The 23,762-nt window shown below is 38.1% G+C and overlaps 1 protein-coding gene across 50 annotated transcripts in view; it reads right to left on the bottom strand.

Moving 5' to 3' along the window:
- Positions 1 to 838: 838 nt before the first annotated feature.
- LOC109420654 (zinc finger protein 420) overlaps positions 839 to 23,762 on the bottom strand; it is a 63,977-nt gene continuing 41,053 nt past the window's right edge. For 21 of the 50 annotated variants that reach the window (XM_062850232.1, XM_062850236.1, XM_062850234.1 and 18 more), the window contains 17 exons: positions 23,083 to 23,166; positions 22,452 to 22,535; positions 21,961 to 22,044; positions 21,398 to 21,481; positions 20,944 to 21,027; positions 20,342 to 20,425; positions 19,828 to 19,911; positions 19,086 to 19,169; positions 18,642 to 18,725; positions 18,210 to 18,293; positions 17,657 to 17,740; positions 16,982 to 17,065; positions 11,701 to 11,784; positions 11,205 to 11,288; positions 10,210 to 10,377; positions 3,527 to 3,876; positions 839 to 2,219 (listed from right to left, as the gene is read on the bottom strand). In XM_062850232.1, coding sequence (XP_062706216.1) covers positions 1,597 to 2,219; positions 3,527 to 3,876; positions 10,210 to 10,377; positions 11,205 to 11,288; positions 11,701 to 11,784; positions 16,982 to 17,065; positions 17,657 to 17,740; positions 18,210 to 18,293; positions 18,642 to 18,725; positions 19,086 to 19,169; positions 19,828 to 19,911; positions 20,342 to 20,425; positions 20,944 to 21,027; positions 21,398 to 21,481; positions 21,961 to 22,044; positions 22,452 to 22,535; positions 23,083 to 23,166 — 2,317 coding nt within the window. In that variant the 3' untranslated portion in view covers positions 839 to 1,596. The remainder of the gene's footprint in view (positions 2,220 to 3,526; positions 3,877 to 10,209; positions 10,378 to 11,204; positions 11,289 to 11,700; positions 11,785 to 16,981; positions 17,066 to 17,656; positions 17,741 to 18,209; positions 18,294 to 18,641; positions 18,726 to 19,085; positions 19,170 to 19,827; positions 19,912 to 20,341; positions 20,426 to 20,943; positions 21,028 to 21,397; positions 21,482 to 21,960; positions 22,045 to 22,451; positions 22,536 to 23,082; positions 23,167 to 23,762) is intronic. The other 29 variants (XM_029852943.2, XM_062850219.1, XM_029852908.2 and 26 more) reach the window with 27 other exon arrangements.

A 23,762-nucleotide genomic window follows, 5' to 3' on the forward strand; every position in this document is an offset into this window, starting at 1 on the left:
ACACACAAGACATGTAGAAAAATAATTGTTCTGCTGTTTGGTTGCGGGGGGAGTTGAAGATTATTTATGTACTATTGTTTCTGTTCAATCTGTGGTCGCTACAATTGAGCGTGTGACGAGTGTCGGTGTACTATTAGTGGTTTGTGACCGGTTTGTATCTGTGTGGGTGTCCGAGGTTGGATGGGAGCATGATGAGTGTCCCTTTCTCGAATCCGTTGTTATTGTTATCAGTGTACCTATTGTTTCTGTGTCGAATGACTTCGGTGAAATAAATTGGAAATTGGTGATGATGCTTCTGTTCGGTGTAAAACTATTACATAGTTGTTGTGTGACTGGTTGGTTGATTGGTGGTTGGATTGACAAGTTATTTTTCCAATGTCCGGCTCTCTTCATTTATGGCGGCAGCAAATATGGCGAATTTGCAGTTAATGTTCAAGGGCGCGTAGAGGATGAAGTGTTAGTATGAGTTGATCTGGGTGTGTTAAATACGCTCTCGTTCTTTCATATTTTGTGTTCTCTATTAAAACTTCTCTCAAGTTTATGGTGCTCTTAGTTTCCAAACGGTCATTTGTTATTTTATTTCTTATTTTTTGTCTCTCTACTAATTAATAGTTACTGTTTAATAATGTTGTACTATTCATTTAGTGTTGCTTTGCTTTGTTCGCAACTCTTGTTGTTGTTCATCCTTTGCTTCAGTTCAGGCTCGAATCGAACTTGCGCATCCTATCTCTTGTGATTTCCCGTGCCGAAAACTTGTGTGTTGTAGTGTTTCGCTTGAGTTTGTCCAGCAACCTTCCTCCTGCATTCACTTCTCTGATTAACTTGTTTTACTTTATTCAACTGCGGGGTAAAATCAATTACTATTTGTTTATTTCACCTATTTTCAACAATTTGCTTATTTGTTTAAGTATTGATTTCTATGATCATCTTGTAATAGCTTTACCTAAGGGTTTTGTGTTTGTTTTTATTTTTATTCACTGATTTTTTTTGTTTTGTTTTATAACGGTGTCTGTTGGGTTTCACTTACTATCACGACTGGCAGCTGCACTGCAGATGCTGCTGTTTGCACGTATCGAACAAAAAAGAACGTTATAAACAGTCAGTTTTTGCTTTTTTTGTTGGATTTGCTGTCCCTACTAATAATATATCCGTCACTTTTAGCATATTTCCAATTTTGTTACTCTTTCACTAAATTAGCGTTATTTTGTGTGTCTGCTGTTTTGCAACTGTTTATGTTTACTTATTACTTTTAGTTAGTTTTTCATCGATATCTGATACCGATCCAATATGTTATCCATCTTTTTTGTTATTGTTTGTTTTCTGTTGTTTTCGTGTATATAGAATTGTATATATTACATACTTGTTTTTAGTACTTTTCTTCTTCTGTCGCATACATGTTTTCCTCTATGTTTATTACTGGTTACGAGTAATGTTCCTCCTATAATGTGTTTGTTCTGATCTAAAAACTACTAATTGCAAATCTGTACTTGTTTTCCTCCTTCTTGAAGTTGAACGCATGGTTTGTCTTTGGTGGAGTGAGACGAGGGCATGCAAATTCTACTGTAACTAGGTCCGATCACTGTTGGTGTTGTTGGTTTAGTAAACCACTGTGTGTTCCTCGGCCTGGGCCGCGTTCAGGTGGTGCATCTGGATCGTGCCAACCCGGTTGTTGAGACCGTCCGGCATCGGATTAATTGTGCCAGCGTGGGTTATAATAGTAACCGGGACCGTATGGTGTGGTGGTGGCAGGGGTCCAGTTTGGCCCGGGCCCGGCTGCTGCGGCTGTTGGGGCTGCTGTTGGTTTTCCGGGGGGCCCGGTGGCACCTGGGGGACCTGGAGCGGCACCGGCTGCTGCTGTTGCTGTGGAAGCGGCTGCTGCTGCTGCGGCGGCGGATGTGATGTACGAGGAGAAGGCTGTGCTCGGCCCGTTGAGGGTGAGGATTGTTGTTGTTGCTGTTGTTGCTGGGCCACCTGATGATGCAGGGCGAGTGCTGCCAACTGTTGGGGGTTTGGTGGGGGCAGATGCATCGATGGCGAGATGTGGTGGTGCAACTGGTGAGCCTGATGCTGATGGGGAATCGGAAGATGATGTATCTGAGATTTCTGTTCCATTTTCGGTTGAATGTGATGGTGCTGCGATGGATGAGTATTGGAGATGATCGACGTGATTGTGGACGTGGCCTGAGCCGGGGACGTCACCACCGACGTTGGCTGAGATACTGTATTTATTCAGTTTGCATTCGTTTTTTGGAGGGAATAGTTCGCATTTTTGTTAAACGTTACATATTGAGTATTGTTCGTTCATCAAACCGAGAAATGGAAGGGAGCAACGAGAAAGATAGAAACGATCATTTAGTTTTCTAGTGTTTTTGTAATAGCAACACGAAGAGACTTGGAAATTGTGTAACGGATCATACTCTTAGCCGGCAGATGTTTCAATCATGGCAAAGAGTTCCGTAGGAGAACAGCACAATAAAGTAGAAAAATATCATCCATCATGGTCACTTTTCGATTCACATTCAACCGAACCAATGGTCATTGAATTTTGAGTTTTTTGTTATATATTTGTCAGGTGAATTTTCATTAAGAAAGTACTTAAAAGCACACACTGTAACCAAAAGTTAGCACGCGGAGAGGGAGAGATCTTCCAAAATAATTCATGCATGCAGTTTTTGTTGGTAAATAGCAAGGACGTTAATCGATAAGGAACTATCACGTATCATATAATTTTACACCGGAAACCGCTACCAGATTAGTAGGTAGTTAAAGCTATAATAAAATATTTTCGCAACGATTGTAAACGATTGTAAATGCCAATATATTTTGCTAAATGTTTTATCACAGCTTTCAAGGAAACGGCTTTACCATAGCCTCAAATTTTAATGCTGCCTTTTTGTTCGCATCAATCAGTCACAAAAAACGAAGTTTGCAAAAACTTTGATGTTGCTTTCATGTTCATTAACTATTAAATCAGAAGAATTCTATTCAACAAAGAGTATTTTTAGCCAAAGTGTTTAATTTTGGGCAAAATTTGACTGACATTGTTCGGTTAGCTTATAAACTGCATAGTTGCGACGCCAAAATCGGATTGTTAACAACATGCAAAAATAGGAATACTGCACTACGATTTTGGAAGAACTTCCCTCGGATCTGTTAAAATGCCATATTTTAATTTTTCTACTTCATTGCAACTTATATGGTTAAACAAAGAACAAAATAAGTTAAAGGTAAACTTAACAAAAATTGGTTAATATCTACATCAAATCAGTGTTGCTGTAATTGCAGTTCGATATGTGCAACAAAGTGCATGGACGTTTTTATTAACTGATTGCTCATAGAGAACAGCAAATAGGCAACCTAAATTAAACCAAAGATTAGTAAACAAGACTACGTTAGCGCATATCACAAACACACGACAGTTACAGGATTAGTTAGTTCAACAAACTTATACCTAAAACCTCACAAACCCAACAAACTTAGAGTAAATTATAGCTAACGAAATAATAACAAAAAATGGAACACTCACAGTACTCACCGGTGGACTTGGGTTCCACCTTGATGTGCGGCAACTTCGGTAGCACCGGTATCACCGCGTCCGGGTGCGTCTTCTTCATGTGCCGCAGCATGTTGCCACGCTCGACGTACGACTTGCTGCACTGCGGGCAGTGGTGATTCTTTTCGCCGGTATGAGATCGTTGATGGGACACCAGATGTCCCTTGCAGATGAAGTCCTTCGGGCACATATCGCAGCGGAACGGCCGCTCCATCGGTTGCCCCTTGGTGTGGCTGCGCTGGTGGAACAGCAGATTGCCCTTGAGCGGGAATGACTTGCCACACTCATCGCACTGGAACGGACGCTCGCCGGTGTGCGATCGGCTGATTTTGCGGAACGAGAGGGGGAGAAGTATGGTTTAGTGGTCTTATGGAATACTTGATAAGTTGATGTTGACCGAAAGTTTCATAAACCCTGTGTCCCTTAAGAAGTTTTAAATCATTAAAAAATACCTTTGTTTAACCCTAAAAGGGATACCTGGGGTCCATTGGACCCCAGGCGCCTTTCAGAGCTCGTCTCTGATGGAACACTCTCAGCGAGGTGACGAAACTGTGACCATGAAGGTATCCCTTTTAGGGTTAATAAACTTATAACGTTTTTTTGACAATTCATCCAACATAGTTCATTTAGGCTCATCTTTTTGCCACTGATCCATAATTGCTATGTCTACTGTACGAATTTCGACCTCAACTGGTCGGCATTAAGTCAGATCGGAGCATCTGTTTTTCAATGATTTCGAGGAAATGTCCTGTGAGCACTTGAAATTTCAAATCTTTGGTATTATTTTCAAAAATACTATTATTCTTTTATGTAATGACGCATAGGTATGTACTACAAACAAAGTGTTCGGCATGAATAAAAGTAGTATGTACTTATTACTAGTTTTGAGTAGTTAGCCCCAGAGGTTGCAACTGGTGGTTTGATGTTATATTATCAATTAAGAATATAAACGGCTTGGCTATTCCGATAGGTATTAGTAAACTTTACAGAAAACTTGTAATCTCAAGAACTCTTTCAGAGTTTGACACGTACTTTAGAGATTAATTAAGGGATTTGCTTAGAAATCTATCTAGAATGCGTTCCTCTGGATTCTACTGCAATTCCTTCTTCAAATTATTACGCAGTTTTTTACAGAATTACTCCCGTGATTTATCCCGAAAATTTTTCTTGAATTTATCTAGGAAAGTTTCCTGGATCTTGCCGGAGTAGAAGTTTCTAACAAGAATCCATTCAGGAGTGTTCCCGTATTTTCTACCAGTTTCTTCAAGGATTTTTCGTGTTCCTTCCGGGATTTCTGAGAGTTATTCCTGGGAATACCCTTCTAGGTTTTATGCCGGAGTTTTTCACGAGATTTCTGCAGAAGTATCTCCCGGTATTTCTTCTAGAGGTTTTCCCGGTATTGTTGCCCGAGTTTCTACGGATATTCCTTCCAGAGATACTACAAAATCTCTCAGAGTTCTTTCAGGGATTCCTCTTAATGGGTTTTCCAGGACAGCTTTCCAACAGTTTCTTTAGGGATTTTTACGAGACTTTTTCAAAAGTTCTATTAGGGATACTATCCAAATAATTTTCGTGAATATTTTTCGAGTTCCTCACGGGATTTCTTCCGTAGATCCAGCGAAATGTTTCTTACCGGAGTTCCCCCAACGTTTCCACCCTAAATTACTCCCAGTAGTTTTTTTTTTTCTGAAATATCCCAGTTTCTCTCGGAACTTCTTTCAAAGTTCCTCTAGTTATTTTTCCAATTTCTAGTTTTGGAGTTTCTTGCGAGATCTGACCAGGATTCCGTCCGATATTTATCCGAGAATTTCGTACAAGAAATTTCGTAGGCTATTCCTGGGATTACCGTCTAGGATTTCTGCAAGTATCTCTCTCAATTTCTTCTAGAAGTTTTCCCGGTATTGTTTTAGAGATCATAAAAAAAATATCTCAAAGTTTTTTCATGGATTTCTCTTAGTATGTTTTTCGGGATAGCATTTTAACAGATTACCCAGGTATTTTCACGAGACTTCTGCAGAAGTTCTTCTAAGGATATTACCCAAATAATTTTCAGGATTGTCTTGGGAATTTCTCACGAGTTTTCTCCCGTAGATGCTTCTGGAATTTCTCTCAAATGTTTCCAGAGTTCTTGCCGGAGTTCCCCTAACATTTCCATCCCAGATTACTTCCAGATTTTTTTACTGAAATGACTTAGCTTGTCTCGATATTTTCCCAATAGTCAAATCTGTGAGATGTGACCAAAATTCCGTCCGATATTTCTGCGGGAATTTCTTACAAGGAATTTCGTAGGCTCTTCCAGGAAAAAATCCGAGACAAATTCCTGGAAAATCCCGCACAGACTCCGGGAGTAACTAATAACTTTTGTAAAGATATTAGAGCTCGGAAGAAATCTTGAGAGAAAGTCCTAAAAACTATGACACATTCCGACATCCCGTGACCAACACTTGAGTGAATCTTTCAAGGGAAGTTCCTGGAGAAACCCCGAGAGAAATCTCAGATGAAATTTCAAGCGAAACCTGCGAAAACCTTTAAGGAGTATCCCCGGGAGAAACTCTAGATGAAAGCTCATGATAATTCCATGAAGAAATTACAGGAGTAACTTCTACAGAAAACTCGTAATAGCTTCTGCAGAAATCCTCGGATGAACTTCAGGAGAAACAACTTGTGTAGAGACTCTGGAAGAAATACCTCGGAAATCACAGGAAGGAATCCTGGGGAAATTTAAAAAAGACAATTACACCGTCTTCGACCTTTCGGCCTCTACAGACTGAACATTACAAACATTCGACAACGGACAACACATATTACCTCCAGTGGCCCAGTGAAGAATTTTTCCGTTTGACGAAAAGTTTTCCCCGACTGGAGCGGGAATCGAACCCGCACTCCGAGGCTTACGAGACACCTAAACGACTGACGCCGCTAACGGCTCGGCCACGAAGCCCACTAAATTCCAGGAGGAATTACAGAAAATGATACTTCGCGGGAGAAACTCCAAGAGAAATTGCACAGTAACATCTGACATATATCCTGGGAGAAATTTCTGTAGAAATCTCGGGATAAATTCTGGGAAAAAAAATAAATTCTTCGAAAACAAAATCTTGGTGAGCACGCAGGAGGAACTCTGGTAGAAATCTCGTGAGTGATTCTGGTAGCAATATCCTGGAGAAGATACTGGAAAGAAATCCGGCAAGATCGGCGTAAAAACTCCAGGCGAATTCGGTCAGAATTCAGGAATCCTGGAAAATGTTAAGGAGGAATCCCGCACACACAGTTGAGCTCGGCTAATTTTCATTCTTTTGCCGAGATTCGCACAGCCGAGCGCTCAGCAATCGCAATTTAACTGAGATATCAGCAAAAAGTCCAGTTTATTCATAGCAGCACCCAACGGTGCCGCTATAATAAAAAAAAACAAACGTCAAGCGTTCAGCCGAGATTTTAGCAAATGAACTTAAGTCGAGATTCGCACAGTCGATCTCGGCATTCTGTTAAAAGTGTGCGGAAAGAATTAATGCTGGAATCTTGGAAAAATACCGGTAGGAATTCAAAAGAATCTCCAGTACGAATTTAAGGAGGACTTAAAAAATCCGTGGAAGATACGCAAGGTATCCTGCGAGAAGTCATTCTAAATTAGTTCCAGAGCGAATCTCAACGGGTTTTGTAGAGAAATTCTTGAGCAGCTTGCCGGACGGAAACATCTGTTTGATTTAGAACCTCTTCTTTTGTTTCCCTAGAAGGATGTCCCAGATTCCTTCTGGATTAAACTTGCTTTCCGAATAACCATCCGAAAAACATGTAAGTTCTATCCTAAAACCAAGTTTGCATTAAGTATCTTCAACATTACGTGGAAATGTTATGTTGTGACAGTTGTGCACTACACACATGAAGTAAAAGCCTATATCCAAAAGAAGTAAATAGGGTGGGGCGGGGCAAGATGGGTCACCTAAGGATGGATCACCATAACTTTGTAAATACAAATCGTATTGGTTTGTATTTGTCCGCTACTCTTTATTACACTAGTTAGCTATGCTAAAAGTCGATAAAAAGTTCATTAAATACAAAATATGATGTTAAACAAGCAGTTTTAAAAAGTGATCGATTTTGCGCCGTGAAAAAAGTGCGGGGCAAGATGGGTCACCTTTTAAGTAATTCACATTTTCTCAACGAAAAACGTCAAAATATAAGATTTGTTCCGCATTCATATATGCTCCATATCCATACTGAGTAGACAAGAGCTACTAGTAAACATTTTATAAATTTATTTGGAATATAAAAAACTTTACGAATTCAGTGGTTTTAAGACGACTTGAAAACCGATGTTTTCACAAATAAATTATCATAATTTTATGTTATAATTTTGAGCGTTCATTCCGCTTGATTAAAGTCATTTATGGGATAGTCTTGTAATAAAAAATAAATAACTTTTGAATGCTCCAAAAATACGTTCAAAATTGAAGGTGACCCATCTTGCCCCGCGGCCGTTTATATGGAGATTATATGGAATGTATCGCTTAAGAAAAATTGCTAAAAACCATTTTATTTTTTATTTACAATGAGGGGGAATAATTTATCAATCAATGCCCCAAACTTTTGTATATTCATGCTGGTCATCTAACAAAATTATTAACATAATCAAAACATGAGTAATGCGCCCGAAAATGGCACTGACCCATCTTGCCCCGCGACCCATCTTGCCCCGTCCCACCCTACTGAAGTTATAGTGAACTCGATAGACTTTACTTCTGAATAGACACTATAAGCAGTAAAGTTCACTACTTTTTATTCATACGACCCAGTGTTTCGTAGGGAATCGCGCCACTTGGGCGGTGGCTTCTATATTCGTCTGTTTTCCACTATAACTCAGTCAAATTTGATCCAATTGACACTACTTTTGGAATGTGGTGAGATAGGTATAGTATCTACCCGTGTGCAACATTTCAAGTCAATTGGTTCAAAATTGACTGAGTTATAGTGGAAAACAGACGAATATACAGGGGATAGCCAAAATGTTTGGGATAGGCAACTTTTTTTTCTCTCACAAAAAAGTTCAACATACTATAACTTTTCATAGAGTGCATCAAAAAATCTCAAATTTTGACTGTTTGTCAACCTATTATATGTGAATCATTGGTACAAATTTGGGCTCGATTAATCTTTCGCAAAGCTAGAGCTGTTCGGGTAAAACACTATTTTTTAGACAAACAGAATTTTTTAGATATCTCGGAAACCAGTGAACCGAATTTAATAAAAATTTGAACGTACACTAACAATATACAAATGCTTCACAAACTATCAAAACATAGATACTTTTTGAACGTTGAAAAAAGTTATCATGGATAGACACTTTTTGGATTTTTCTCGAAAAAATGTAATTTTTTTACGTCAATGTCAATAAATTTTAGTGTTGATGTCCAAAGATTTTCCACTTCTGTTCTCAAGTTATCGTTAATCAGATATATTAAAGCCAATTTAGCTTAAAGGAAGAACACATTTAGTAATTTTTGTGTGGTATTGTAAATTTGGCTTATTTTCCTCTATATGGTTAAAAATTTCAACCCGGTATAACTTAATTCGCCGTGAAAATATATTACATTTTATAACGCTGTATTAAGTATCAATATATTGTTGATAAACGTTAAAAAATTCATTCAATTCGGTTCACTGGTTTCCGAGATATGACAGCTCAAAAATGAGTTGTCTAAAAAATAGTGTTTTACTCGAACGGTTCTAACTTCGTGAAAAACTATTCAATCGAGCCCAAATTTGTACCAATGATGCACATATAACAGGTTGATGAACAGTCAAAATTTCAGATTTTTTGATGCACTCAATGAAAAGTAATAGCAAGTTGAATTTTTTTGTGGGAGAAAAAAAGTTGCCTATCCCAAACATTTTGGCCATCCCCTGTAGAAGCCACCGCCCAAGTGGCGCGATACCCTACTTGATTTCAAGTTTCGAATTGCAAACTTTTTGATATTTCTCTACCTGTACAAAGTTGTTGAATCAAAAACCCGGCAGATGAATGAGAATTTCAATCGTGCCCGTCCGTAACTACGTGGGAAAGATTTCTTGTTTCTAACAACGTATATTCTTCCAAAAACGAACGGTTCACCAATGCTCAAAACAGTGGAGTAGTTAACAGCTTATTTTATTTTTCAAACGAATCGTGCTACCTATGCCCATATGAATGATGGCAAAAATATCAACATATACATGATTTTGGAAGCATGTTTGCTTCTGATTTTGACTTATTATCTGAATTAAACAAATGCAACAAATGGTTGATGCAATGTTCACATCCCAAGTTCTTGGGATTGAGGAAGTTCAAATCAGACTGGAATTTACAAAACAAATGTTTCTGATTAACGTTTTTCTCATTGCACCTGCTAGCAGATTTGGGCAAAGTGTGCTTCGCATTATATTTTTATTAAATTCTTTGTGACATTAATGCAAAACAGCGCTCGTGGAATCATCTACAGAGAGCTACAGAGTACCTATATTCTAGCGGCAGGTTTTTATTTGATGAATTTCATATCCTGTCATTCAACAATCGGTTTAATCTAATCTGACTTAAGCCAGCATTGGAGCCATTTGATAACTCACGCAAAAGAAATTTGGATTTCTTCCCCTAAACCCACAGTAGAAAAACTAGAACCTACCTCATGTGATTAATCAGGTGCTCCTTTCGGGTGAACGTTTTGTTGCACACATTGCAGCAGTGTGGATTGTCTCCGCTGTGCTGGCGCATGTGATTGTTCAGATGCTCCTTCCGAGTGAACGTCTTGTTGCAGTACTCGCATTTGTGCGGTGAATCACCGGTGTGAAGCCTACACGTCGTCAAGAGAGCAGATTATTACGTACAAAAGAAAATCAAAAATTTACCATTAGTAAAATGTTCCCGAATAGCTAACAACGCGTAGGACGTCAATTGACACAGTTATACCAAGCGATTATGCATTTTTTTGTTTATGGAGAAGAGAGGAATGATAACATAAAAATGATAGAGGTATAGGAAACCGGTGTGGGTTAAAATGACACAAGCAATGACTGAGAAACAAATTTGAGGTTTCGTTTAGAGAAAGCGATGCTCGTTCAATTTATCGACTAAAGGAGAACAAAATGGTGTATGTTTGTCAATTTTTACGTTCGTATGATTGATTGAATGGTGAATAATTCGTTGACGAAATGCTACAAATTTCTTAGTTGTTATTATCGAACAATGAAAAACACAGTTAACACAATGCATAGAAACATAAATGCCTACAGATCGATCGAAGATTCGTTTGGAAAAATACGCACATTTCTTCAAATATGGTCAGGTTTGAGCTCATCTCCTCTATAAACACTGCATCCGATCCTTACAAAACATTTCTCTCACAATACAACGCAAACCTGAGATTCTTAACTCTGCCGTTGCACATCCAAAAAATGTAACGCATTTTTCGAACCAAATCCCAATCAACCCGAAGGTGGGAAATGTGATTTTTTGTTGATCTAGCAATCAATTATGCCCAATTGATCATTTAGTTTCCAATGAAGTGACTGGTGAGCAAGCGAGACAAACTGATTAGAAGAGAAGTGTGAGTGGTGTGTGTGAATACGAAACGGAACAGAAACGATTCGCATATAAGAGTGACTAATGAACCACCCTCACCTGATATGATTCTTGAGGTGTTCTTTTCTGGTGAAAGACTTGTTACAGTACTCACACCGATAAGGAGACTCTCCAGTGTGCAATCTGTAGGATAAGAATGTAGCAATGTAACGAACAGAAAGAAACAATAACCGGTCTGTCTCGGCGAAAACTTCAGCTTCACACACACACGGCAATTCAAACGGAAGACGCTTACTTATTTCTGTTCTCGAGCAAAAACTGACTGAAACACCAAAAACTGAACCATTGTATGTAAATTAGTTTCACGAGTACTTCACTGTTCTTTAACGTGGCAAAACCTTAAATTTGTCCCTGCACTTTTTTGCTTGCGGGTACAATTCTAACATACGTTATTCTTTCAATACATGAGTATTACAGGATAATCTTTCAGTAGAAAATACTAGAAACTAATAAACCATAGAACTAAATAAAATAAAAACAAAAACATACGAAAACAAAAGGTAGAAAATGATAAGAAAAATTCGTTTTCCCTCACCTGATGTGATTGGTTAAATGCTCTTTTCGGGTGAATTTCTTCCCGCAATATGTGCACTGATAGGGAGTTTCTCCGGTGTGCAATCTGTATGTACAATATACAAGGAGGTAGATTTTTTTTGGGCATTTTTTGTTTTGTTTTTGGTTTGTTTTCCGAGAGTGGTTGGTACATGGCGGGCGAGAGGGGAGAGAAAACGAGAGAGAAAGTTGAAAATAATACGCAAAAATTGTACAACAGCAATAGTATTAATGGAAATTAAAAAAAATGAATACTGGTTATTAGTGTAAAAAAATCAAACGACGGGGAAAACTACCAGAACAGGGAAACATTTGGTTGTGAAGGAGGGAAAGGATGGGTTGTGATGGATTCAGACCATTTTTCATTATTGTTATCCATTTTGCTAAAAGGAAGTGAGGAGAACTGAGCTGAATGAACAAAATTGGGTAGGACCAGTTGTTTTTTATATAAAATGAAGAATAAATCAAAATTTGGAACAGAATTGTCACTAAATTTGCTTCCAATGTCGTTTGTTTTCAAGTGAAATAAAAAAAGAGAAATACAATGTAACGTATTTTGTATGCTAGTGATATTGTAATGACTGTAGGAGGTGTCACATAAAGAGTTCTACGACAGATCACAAAGGTCAAGTTAAAAAAACTGGCCAATGCATCTATATTAGAGTACCTGTACCAGTTATGGCAATACCTAAGGGAAACTATTTCAACAAAAATAACAAATAGACCGACGAATTAGGCCAATATGGCAAATGATTACGTAGTTTCCATAATTTAAAGGAACGGAGCCAAACTATATTTAGTACGGCGTGTGCTAATGATAGGAATCCTGTACTAGTCCACCCTGTACTTATGGACATTTTTTTTAAATGTCGGTTCCGTTCCGCACTATTCACATGCATTCCATATGGGGTTACCCATAGCTAGTACACTATGGCGAAATAGGGTGCAAGGAAGCTAAAATTTCAAGGAAAATAATGTATTCTCATCATAATTTGAGTAAATGTTGAATTTCAATTGAGTCCAATGGGGCACGTTCGGCGTAGTACTAGATTTGTAGTAATAAGCTGATTTTTTGTATGGTGAGAAGGTCAATTCTCCGTTTCTGCAATAAAATGGTACCAAAAGCGTGGGTATTATTATTCTTTGCCTAATTTGATGCTGTTTGAGCAAAACTTTGGATAAGTATGTTGTTTATGTTGCAAGAAACGTAAAAAACAACAACACTGTTGCCCAAAGTTTTGCTCAAACAGCATCAAATTAGGTAGGGAATCATAATACCCACGCTTTTTGCACCATGTCATTGCAGAAACGGAGAATTGACCTTCTCACTATACTACATCCACCCTACTGCTTATGCATGTACGGTTTAGAGATAAAAAGTCGAATGACAAAACGACTCAAAAGGACAAAAAATTCAAAGAAAAAAGGTCTAAAATGATTTTTATTTTAAGGGAATGCGAGCCTCTTTGAAAAAAGCTTTCTGTACTTTCCAAATCGTCATATGTGGACTATCAATAACCAGCCACTACAGTACTGGAACAATTACGCGAAATTCAACGTTTCTACTTCACTCCAACAACGAGTTGAATTTTGTTTTTCGTTTTGCGTACGACGAAGGCAACAGCACCAAGACAGTAGCTAGACGAATTGTTCTTAACCACCGTTCAATTATCACTTCGCCAGAATCAATTGTAGAACCAACCTTCAATTCAAACCCCACAAAAACACTGCGGCACTTCAAAGTTGGATTTCACTGTTGCCAAATGCAGCAAAAGCTGTTTAAATAATCAAATAAATCACTTATTTCCCGTCATTAAAATGTAAACAACATGTTGTCTTCGCCTAGGAAGGGTGCAATCAAATGTTTGCGTGAAGTTTCTGCATACGAAACATCGTACAGTGGACGTTCGATAACTGCAACATGTTTACGTTTCACTTAGCGAATAAAATTCGATAACTGCAACGACTGACAGATGTCAACAAGTTGTCAATTGATATTGAATAACCGTGAACGTGATCCAACTGTTCATTTGGGCTAACATGGCGCACCATTTTGATATTTGACAGTGCAGTAACTGAAAATTTGTTGCACTTAGCGGTCTTAAAGTTAGGGTAGGATGGATCAAGATGAGCACCCCTCTGTTTTACTACCTTTATGATGAATTTTGTCCAAACAACTTCATAATCCGTTAGTATAAAGTTCATCCTGTTTGTAAACCTGATAAAAAGTACTTCATAACGAACGAATTGAAAAATCTCATTAAATAAGTAAATAGCATGGATTTTTAACATTTTCCCAAAAGAATAAATCAGAATAAAATAAGGTTTTTATGTCAGAATCAATGTTTTACCATAATTCTGGTTATCAGCCAACATTACTAGCTTATTGCAAAGCATTTTAATTTACATTAGAAAATATTTTCTAAAAACAAACATTAAAATTTGTTTAATTGAGGTTATTTTTCTATAGTGGGGCAAGATAAGCACCCCTGATAGGAATATACAAAATATTATGAAATTATTGTAATCCACTTAATACAGGTACTCTTCGATATAACGTACAAAAAAGTTTTCTCTTTGTACGTTATATCGAAGTGTACGTTATATCGAAGCAGAGAAAAATTTAATATTTTTTATGCTAGTATTGATGTATTTGACGTGGAATTAATCCCAAATAATGATTTCGGTGAAATTCACAGAACCAATAATGAAAAACTTGAGTTTTGACGAAAAAGTAATTTCGTTTTTTGTGCTTCGATATAACGTACATTTTGCTTCGATATAACGTACACTAAATTTTTCCCAAAATTGCGCTAAATCTGGGTAACAAGGCTAATGCTGCAACAAAACATTGATTTGAGTGATTTCGTAGTTTATCTAAGGTTTATTCGTGGAAAAAATAAAAATTTTCAATGTTGTACGTTATATCGAAGCAAAATGTACGTTATATCGAATTCGCTATATCGAGGGTACGCTATATCGAGGGTACGTTATATCGAAGAATACCTGTAGTGCCGAATATAGGTTTCCGTATCCTCTGCAACTATTTGGTGCTCATCTTGCAACTATGGAGTGCTCATCTTGCCCGCAGCATGTTCGAAATGACCATAAAATATATTTTTGTCTAGTCAAATATATCATTCTTTTTGGGAATTTCGATCCCCTCTATGTTTACGGGTGATAGATAACATGCTATAGAAAAAAAAGTACTGAGAGGTACTTTGAAAAATTAGCTTCACTTTCCAGTCCTACCCCGCTCTACCCTAAAAAGCATTGCAGTTAAACCGTTTGTACCGACCGAACGTCTATTGTATTTCACAACTACAGAGAACAATTTCTTCGTTGCACTGTAATGGCCGTATTATGATCTAGCGGGCAAATATATTAGTTGAAATAATTTGGTCGTTATTCTAAAGCTACATACATCTCAATTTAAAAGTTTTCTGTTTAATGGTCCTTTGAACACATGATTTAATTTAGATTGCAAAGAATTTGGCCGACGTTTCAAAAAACACCTACAACGGTCAAGTCATAGTTTTTGACCATCCTATACTATAAGCACTATATCATAGTGTTACGTAAAAGGTGTACTGGGAATTGAATTCAGGTTGTGCCCGAAAAAGATATGGCCAAGACGGAAACAGAATTCGAGGGAAAAATTATTCAATCTTATTGTTTTAAGAAAATTGTAGTTCTTTCTACACGATATGAAGGCTAATTAAAAAAATAAGTTATTGATACCAAATAAGTTATTGATACCATTGGTTGGTGCTTAACTAGACGGGAATTAGATAATGCCTATATAAATCAAATTTGACGGACGAAGAAATGTTAGAAGCTTGAAATTACGATTTTCAGGGGTTTCAAAATTGCTGAATACTCCAAATAAATTTGACCTTTTTAATAAAATGTAATGCCCGGAAACTGCCTACATTGAAAATTACTTTGTACTGGACGAGTTATCCAACAGTTTTGTAACTGCCAAGTAGATAAGTTAAAATATCTCTTTTATTTTTAATTAATTTTAGATATCAAAAATAGAGGCCTTTAAATGTAAAAAGTTAATGGAGGCTACAAAAAGTGCTGTTTTGAATACCATAAATATTAATTCATCCAAATTTGACAACAGAAGCCAAGTGTCAAGGAGCCGTTGGTACAGGAAATCACCTACTACTTTCTTCGAAGTGTCATACGAAACAGTGTACAGCATCATTTAGGAAGCACTCCAGCTGCTAAAACTGCTCCTAAAACATTAGCATCATGATTAGATACACCTTTAATTTTACTCTACGGAGACCACAACTATGCGAATAGAGTGCCAAACTACTTTGGCAGTGACTACTGTTTTGGGCACTTTTCCGCTAATTTTAAACTTAAATTTTCGTCCACATCTCATCACGTGCAAAAAGGCAATTTGTTCTAAATTTACTAAATTATATCAGAAACGTACTCAAAATAGAAGCCCTGCCGTCCCGCTTCCCTATGCCACAAAAATATACAATGTAGACCTGAACCAGATTTCGAATCACGCTTTTTGACCTATATTAAGCGATCAATGAAAACTCAACGACACTGGAAACTGTAAATAACTAATTCAACGGGGAAACCTCCAATCGACACATACAACTTTTAAAATACAGGAATGTAGTAAAACAAAAATAAACAACCGGTATTGATACATCTAATACAAAGGCATATTAAGTGTATTTACATAGGATATCATTTCTTCAGTCTAAAGTAAAACAAGAAAGAAACTAAAACATTTCAAACAACAGGAAAATGGAACGAGAGTATAACTGGGAAGGAAATAGAAAGTAGGGTAGAAGTGCTTCGGTGTTGGTTTTGTTTTGGATCCCAGAAAATATGAAAGAACGACTCGGCAAGTTAATATTTGGTGTACATTGGACATGTAACGTCTCTCGTTTCATGATTTGGTATGATCAGTCTGTCACAATCATTAACCAGTTTATGCTAGGTGCTAGTCGAAAACATTATTAACCTTTTTATACAGACAAACTAGTAAGTCTTGCTTCAAATCTTTGAACTGAATTTTCTTGGAACTTTCAAGCAGACTTTGATAAATTTATAAATAACAATTCTCAAAATCATGCTTCCATTTTCTGGGATCCCCTACAAATTGGTACATTTGGATTATTTCCTTGGTTTTTTTTTCGTTTTTCTTCAACTAACTTAATAGGTGTTAGTGCTCTTGTGACAACGGAAAACTTTTTTGTTTTGTTTTAGATATCGGTTCAACCTCTCACCTGACATGGTTCGTTAAATGCTCTTTTCTCATAAATTTCTTCTCGCAATAGGTGCAATGATAAGGAGTCTCTCCAGTGTGCAATCTGTGTATAAAAGGGGAAAGATTCATATATATTTATATATTCAGGTGTTAACGAATAACAACAGAGGAAGGTTAATTTTAGCGTAATATATACAGGACGATTCTAAATTCTAACAAGGCGGTGGACAACAAGGGCAGACTAAGGATGATCTTGGGCGGTAGGCCGGCTGAAGCAGAATGTGATTCCAGTTTGGCCCACATGATAATCCTGAATCTGCCCCTTGATTTTCTAGGGGATAGTGGATAGGTAAGGATCTTTGTACTAAACAATTTTGTATTGAACCCGGCTTTTTGATAATTGATTTTTGCTTTTCTAGTGACGCTAATTTCGAACGATTCCATATGGAATCTATCATTATTGCTTCGTATTTAGATTTGAAGTGCTCAGATCTAGTTCAGTGAACACAAATAGCAAACTCGCTGCCGGTCTATGGTTTGTTGGTTTATCCTACACTGGCTCGTACTCTGATTGGACTTTCTTTTTAACGATGATTGGGTGCTAGTTGAAAAGACGGACACCGAATTCGAGGGAGATTTTCTTTGTTTGTTGGTCCTTACAAACTAAAAGAATGCAGTAACACATCATCCTCACCTGGTATGATTCGTCAAATGCTCTTTTCTGGTAAACTTCTTCTGGCAATACGAGCACTGATAAGGAGTCTCGCCCGTGTGTAATCTGAATTGAGAGGCGGAAAAGGCAAGCATACAGAGAGAGATACACAGAGAACATTTTAGAAGAACGATCTTTGCTATTTTGTACCATAACATTGAAATGTATTTACGGAAACAGATGAAGTTTTGATTTGTACTTTATTTTTTATTCTGGTTGCAGAATGCAAGAAGCTTCAATAAAAAAATAAGTCCCCGGATCATTCATTTACTGTAGTTTGCAAGGTCTTGAGAGTAGTTAAATGTTTAATATTCTTGAAAATTGGGGAAAATATGCCCGGCTCAGAAATTGTAATCGGAGTGAACAACATCTAGGCAAAGTTTGTGAATACACGGCTAGCTTGAAGAAATCACCCGGGGTCTTATTTTTCACCGAGCTACTGCTTTCGAATGTGGCGCATTGTACTTTGGTGGTGGTTAAGTTTCGTTTGTTTTAGGATTGGGTGAGTGGATGTTTGAATGAAAACGATTCTCACCTGACGTGGTTCGTTAAGTGTTCTTTTCTGGTGAACTTCTTTTGGCAATAGTTACACTGGTAGGGAGTTTCCCCGGTGTGCAATCTGCGGGGGTGAGCGCGCGTTTGGTATGGAAAAGAAAGTTTCGTGTAGTTAGAAAAATTTTGAAAGATCATTTCGGTCACAGCAATAAAAACATCGACATAACAGACACAATCCCTTGATCGAGAGATCAAGGAAAAAGACATTGACATTGATTTTCAGAAGAGAAAAAGGTGGAGCGTGTTTTTGGCTCAGTGTGTCGACGGCCCTCAAAAGAGGTCGTCGCACCTGGCACACGGTGACATGTGGGATAGCGCAAAAACAACACACATTTAGTGACAGTTTAAAACTAGGGCTGGGTGGGGTTGAAGGGTGCCGAGTTTTTTTTACAGAATAGCAGCAATCTCTCACCTGAGGTGGTTTGTGAGATGTTCTTTGCGAGTGAACTTCTTCGAACAGTACGTGCATTGGTAGGGCGTCTCGCCAGTGTGTAATCTAGTTGCGAAAATAACGTACGGAAGAGATTAGCATTGTCTCGTACCGAACAGACGTCGTTCAAGACTCATGAGAGGGTAGGAATGATACTGAAGAATTTCGAACAACTCCTGTGACGGGAGGATGATGGTGTGTATGTGAGAAAGGTGTGTATGATGAACTTGACACTTTGGAAATGGTTTGGTTTTGGTGGCTGTAAGAACGAACCACGTCGAAACCGTTTCATCGGATTCAAATGAGCTCTTAGGGTAGAGCAATACATTTTGCAATGAATAGGAAGAATGATTGTATGTTGGGAAGGAAATGATGGAAGAGGTTAGGACTCAGGGGTTGACTTATAAGATAGCAATGGACTCTCACCTGAGATGGTTTGTGAGATGCTCTTTGCGAGCAAACTTCTTCGTACAGTAAGTGCAATGGTACGGAGTTTCGCCAGTGTGTAATCTGGTTGCAAGAATAACGTTTCAACAGACGATTAGAACTTGAGCTTGTTTTTTTTTTTTTGGTATTGTTGGTTGGAAACAGGCAGTTGAGGGTAACTTAGTTTTTATATTAGTAGGACCAGGATGATGTGTATGTGAACAGTGATAGTGACATGAAGCGGGATCTAACCGGCTATCAATACGTGAGTTAAACTACCGAGGATCTCCATTGAATTGCGTTGGATCAAAATCGTAACAAGTATTAGGTAAATACCCTTTTTCTTCAATTCTAATGGTAATTCACGGTAGTTGAAGTCTCATCGCTACTATAGATTTACAAAATTGAAACTGCTAATTGCTGTGAACTCTGTCACCAGTTTACCTTTAAATGCGTGCTAATTTACATACAATCAAAAAGTACAAAGTATATCGATATACTGGTGTTTTCTACATTTGAAAATATACATTTTTATCAGATTCCATATGCAATCAAGAAACGGTAAAACGCGCATTAGCTCATTGCCGGGATCAAATTTGTTCTAACTGGATCAAATGATAAGTCATGGATGAACGGAACTAATTGCGTGGGAAGTGTTTGTAAAATGAATTGGATCTGGATCGGGAACACGGAACAACACGGAGGGCGACAGATAGTAGTGAATGAGTTCAGAGAGTCTCACCTGGTGTGATTGGTTAAATGTTCTTTTCGCGTAAACTTCTTCTGGCAGTACGTACACTGGTAGGGAGTTTCTCCAGTATGCAATCTGTTACAATATACATATAAAGAAAGATAGACAGATTTCGAAGGGAAAACAGGAAATAGCAGTGCAAGGGAAACGGAGGGATTTGGTGTAGGAAGTATGACGTTAGAATAACCATTGGGCAAACTTTTTTCAAAGAAAAACAAAATTATATGAAATGTTCCATGACCTAGGAATTGAAAACGGGAATAAAAACTACGGATACTACTACAACTACGACACTACATGTTCACTCAAAACTAAAGACCAATAATGCATCAGATTAACAACAAGATCCACTCTTTCGTTTTTTTTTTCTTTTTTTTAGAATAATCCAACTGCCAAAGAATGGTTATTTAGGATATTTTGAACCAAACGGGGGGTGATCAGTGGTGTGTGAAAGTGTAGTGGTGGAGGCACTGCTTTTTTTGGAGAAAACAGATCAAGTGCTCACCTTATATGATACGTCAAGCGCTCTTTTCTGGTAAATTTCTTATCACAATATGTGCATCGATAAGGGGTCTCTCCGGTGTGTAATCTGCGCACAGTATCGAACAGAGAGGGAAAAAAATAGACAGACAGAAAGAAGGGAACAAGTATTAATGGTGCAAAACGTAATGGACCGCTGCAAACGCGTAAATCGATAATGACACAAAGGTGTACAGATTTAGGACGTTCCCAAGCACCCCTCCAAGTGGACACAGGGAAAAGGTAGGTAGTGGACCACATTGTTAATATGATACATTCACTAAAAGTCTAGATCTACATCCTTCGTCCGGTCAGTGTGGTCCGAGCCCAAACGTTTCTGTGTACAAGTCGGTGTTAGTAAGTTCCTTGTAAATATTCTACCGTCATAATAAGGTCAAAACCAATTCTTGTCGGTGTAGGGAGGAATTTTGCAAGTTCGATTAAATCCTGTCGCTGCATTATTTAAGTTCTCAAAAAAAAAAATGTAACACTATTGTAGGAATAGTAGGATGTATGGAATGAATATCATAACAAAAAATATGAAATATGATGCAGGAAGGGGACAAAGCGTTGGTTTTGGAGCCTCACCTGACGTGATTTTTCAAGTGTTCTTTTCGCATAAATTTCTTCTCACAGTAGGTGCAATGATAGGGGGTCTCTCCAGTGTGCAATCTGTTGAGTAAGAGAGAGTACCATTGATACATGGACCCGCGGAATACCAGGCAACCGGCAAACGTTTCACCGGTTCAAGGGGATTTACTATAGGGATGCCGTTTTAAGCAGAGGATTCACCACGACCAAGGTTCTAATTGCGTTGTTTAGTAGCGAGAAAATTTTCTAAACCCAGCAAAATTTTGAACAACTAATAAACCGGAAAATGTCTAAGATAATAAACATTACAAAGTAAACCTTCTAAGTACCAGGCTACAATTTTCCCATTACCAAAGGACAAGGAGATCTAGTTCCTAGGAGTACCGTTGGAACACTGATTCATTAAGATACGGCGGTTGTTGTGGTGAACGAAACTAAACCAAATGCTCACCTTGTGTGGTTGGTTAAATGCTCTTTTCGAGTGAATTTCTTCTCGCAATAAGTGCACTGATAGGGAGTCTCTCCGGTGTGCAATCTGTCAAGGGAGAAAGTTTACGTTGTCAAACAGAGGTCGAACAAACTGTTTGTTTTAAAATGTGCTTCTGGGCTTCAAGCTCCCTCCGAATGTTATCTAAAATTCTTCCCCAGGGAGCGTTCGAAGGGGAAAGATGTCCGTTCAGATGCCAGCTTTCAAGTTTCCAAATACGAATGTCATACCTAGTTCACGTTTAGTTTGATATCGATCAAAATGCGAAACAACGCGAGCAACACAGGTTCAGTACAAAATCGAACGGTACGAATCGTCTATGTCTAGAAAAGGAAGATCGTAAACGGTAACCGAAAACTTGCACTTTGGGGTCACTTTCGCCCTCAATTCTCCAGGGAGCGGATCAACGAGTTCAGAGGGAACTCACGCGCCAAAAGTGCATTTACAACAAACACATTGATTTAAAATACGAAAAGAAAATTGTGGGGATAGTATTTGTAATGATGATTTGTTGGTTGAACGCTCACCTGACATGATTCGTTAAATGCTCTTTGCGGGTAAACTTTTTCTCGCAATAGGTACACTGATAAGGGGTCTCTCCTGTATGTAATCTGTTGGATCGAAGGGGAATCGTGGAATGAATGAGAGAAAGAAAAAGATAGATAGACCCAGATTAATGTCCGGCTTCGAGACAGGTGCGTGACGATATTAGAAACGATCGTTTTTTTTTTCTTTTTTTTTTATTTCGGAAAGTTAACAGACAATGATGGATGGTTAAAATTTTGAACGTCTTTTCACATTTGATAGCTGGAACAGCCGCTTGGCCCCCAGGTGTTTTGATTCACTTGTTATGTATCATCTTCCAAGTATCAAAGCAGACGACGAATGGTCCGAAAGGGTCGAATGTGAGAAATGGGCTTACGATCAATCGAGAGATGAGAACAAAAACTGTGAATTGTGGGTATAATGGTGGTGGTGGAGGCTCTGCTTTTTAAGCGAAAACAGATGAAGCGCTCACCTTATGTGATACGTTAAACGCTCTTTTCTGGTAAATTTCTTATCACAATATGTGCATCGATAAGGGGTCTCTCCGGTATGTATTCTGTACAGAATTAAACAGAGAGATAGAAACAGAAAGAGGGGACACGTATTAATGTTTCAAGCACACATTCTATGAAAAAGCTTTCTAGCAAACTTTCTTCACCCGGCTCGTCTTTGGATCTTCTGCATCTGTCAAAGACCAAGTGACATAAGGCACAGTAGAGTTCAGCGCTATAAGACGATTCCCTAAACGTTTTACCTAACGCAACACAAATTCTGCTTGAATGATTGTTCACTTCTTTTTTGCCAGGACCATTTACATTACATCTCCTTGGAGTAAAAAAAGGAAAAACCTCTCCTATGAAAAAGGGTGAGTTTACAAATCCATATGTCATTCTGCGACACAGACATCGGATGCCGGAGCCACATGCATTTTTCCCAATTATCAAAAAACACGGGTTTCAATCGCTTGGGTTGCCAATTTCTTTGTTCCGTTTACAATTATGCGTTATTTCGTTCTTATCGGAAAAAGGCAATCTCAAGACGGGGGAATCGGTAGTAGTGTATAGTACGCAAATTAAATTATGAGAAAGCAAATAAACGCTCACCTTGTGTGAATCGTTAAACGCTCTCTTCTACTGAATTTCTTCTCGCAATATGTGCACTGATAGGGAGTCTCTCCAGTGTGCAATCTGTTGAAGAAAAGAGATAGAGAGAGACAAGATGTTGTTATGCTGGGAACGCTCTTGGATTTCTTCTTCGGATGGTTATGGCACCGCGACATATGCAATGCAACACAGCAACGGCAATGCCATTGCCGTGTAGCTTTGGATTCCTGTCTGCTAGAGTAACTACTTTTTTTGCTCTTGAGAAGGTGATTATCTTTTTTTTTTTTTGCAAAAACGAAACAAACGAGAAAGAAACGAAAAAGTAAAACACGGTGCCTTGCCTTCCTCGGGGAAACCATTCGCAAAATATTCAATCTTGTTAAGTAGCTAAAATGTTCCCGGCTTTTGATTTAGTTTAGGTTGGTTCGTTCGAATTGAAATTTCCAAAATGATTTCGAAAAACATTGTGCAACAACATACTAGGCCGAAACGAGCAATATTCAGTCCATTTGACTGATTGATTTTTCATTTAAATTTTGAAAATACGTGTTCACATTCACTGGCAACAATCATTCTATGTCTAAAGTTCCTATGGTGTATTAGCATTGTGGAAATTCAATTGCTACTCCTGGCTTATGCGTTCACTGTTCATAATTGTTTTGTTTGAGTGGCGTTAGGAA

This window comes from Aedes albopictus, chromosome 2, assembly GCF_035046485.1.
Source record: "Aedes albopictus strain Foshan chromosome 2, AalbF5, whole genome shotgun sequence".
In the NCBI taxonomy this organism is placed as follows: domain Eukaryota; kingdom Metazoa; phylum Arthropoda; class Insecta; order Diptera; family Culicidae; genus Aedes; species Aedes albopictus.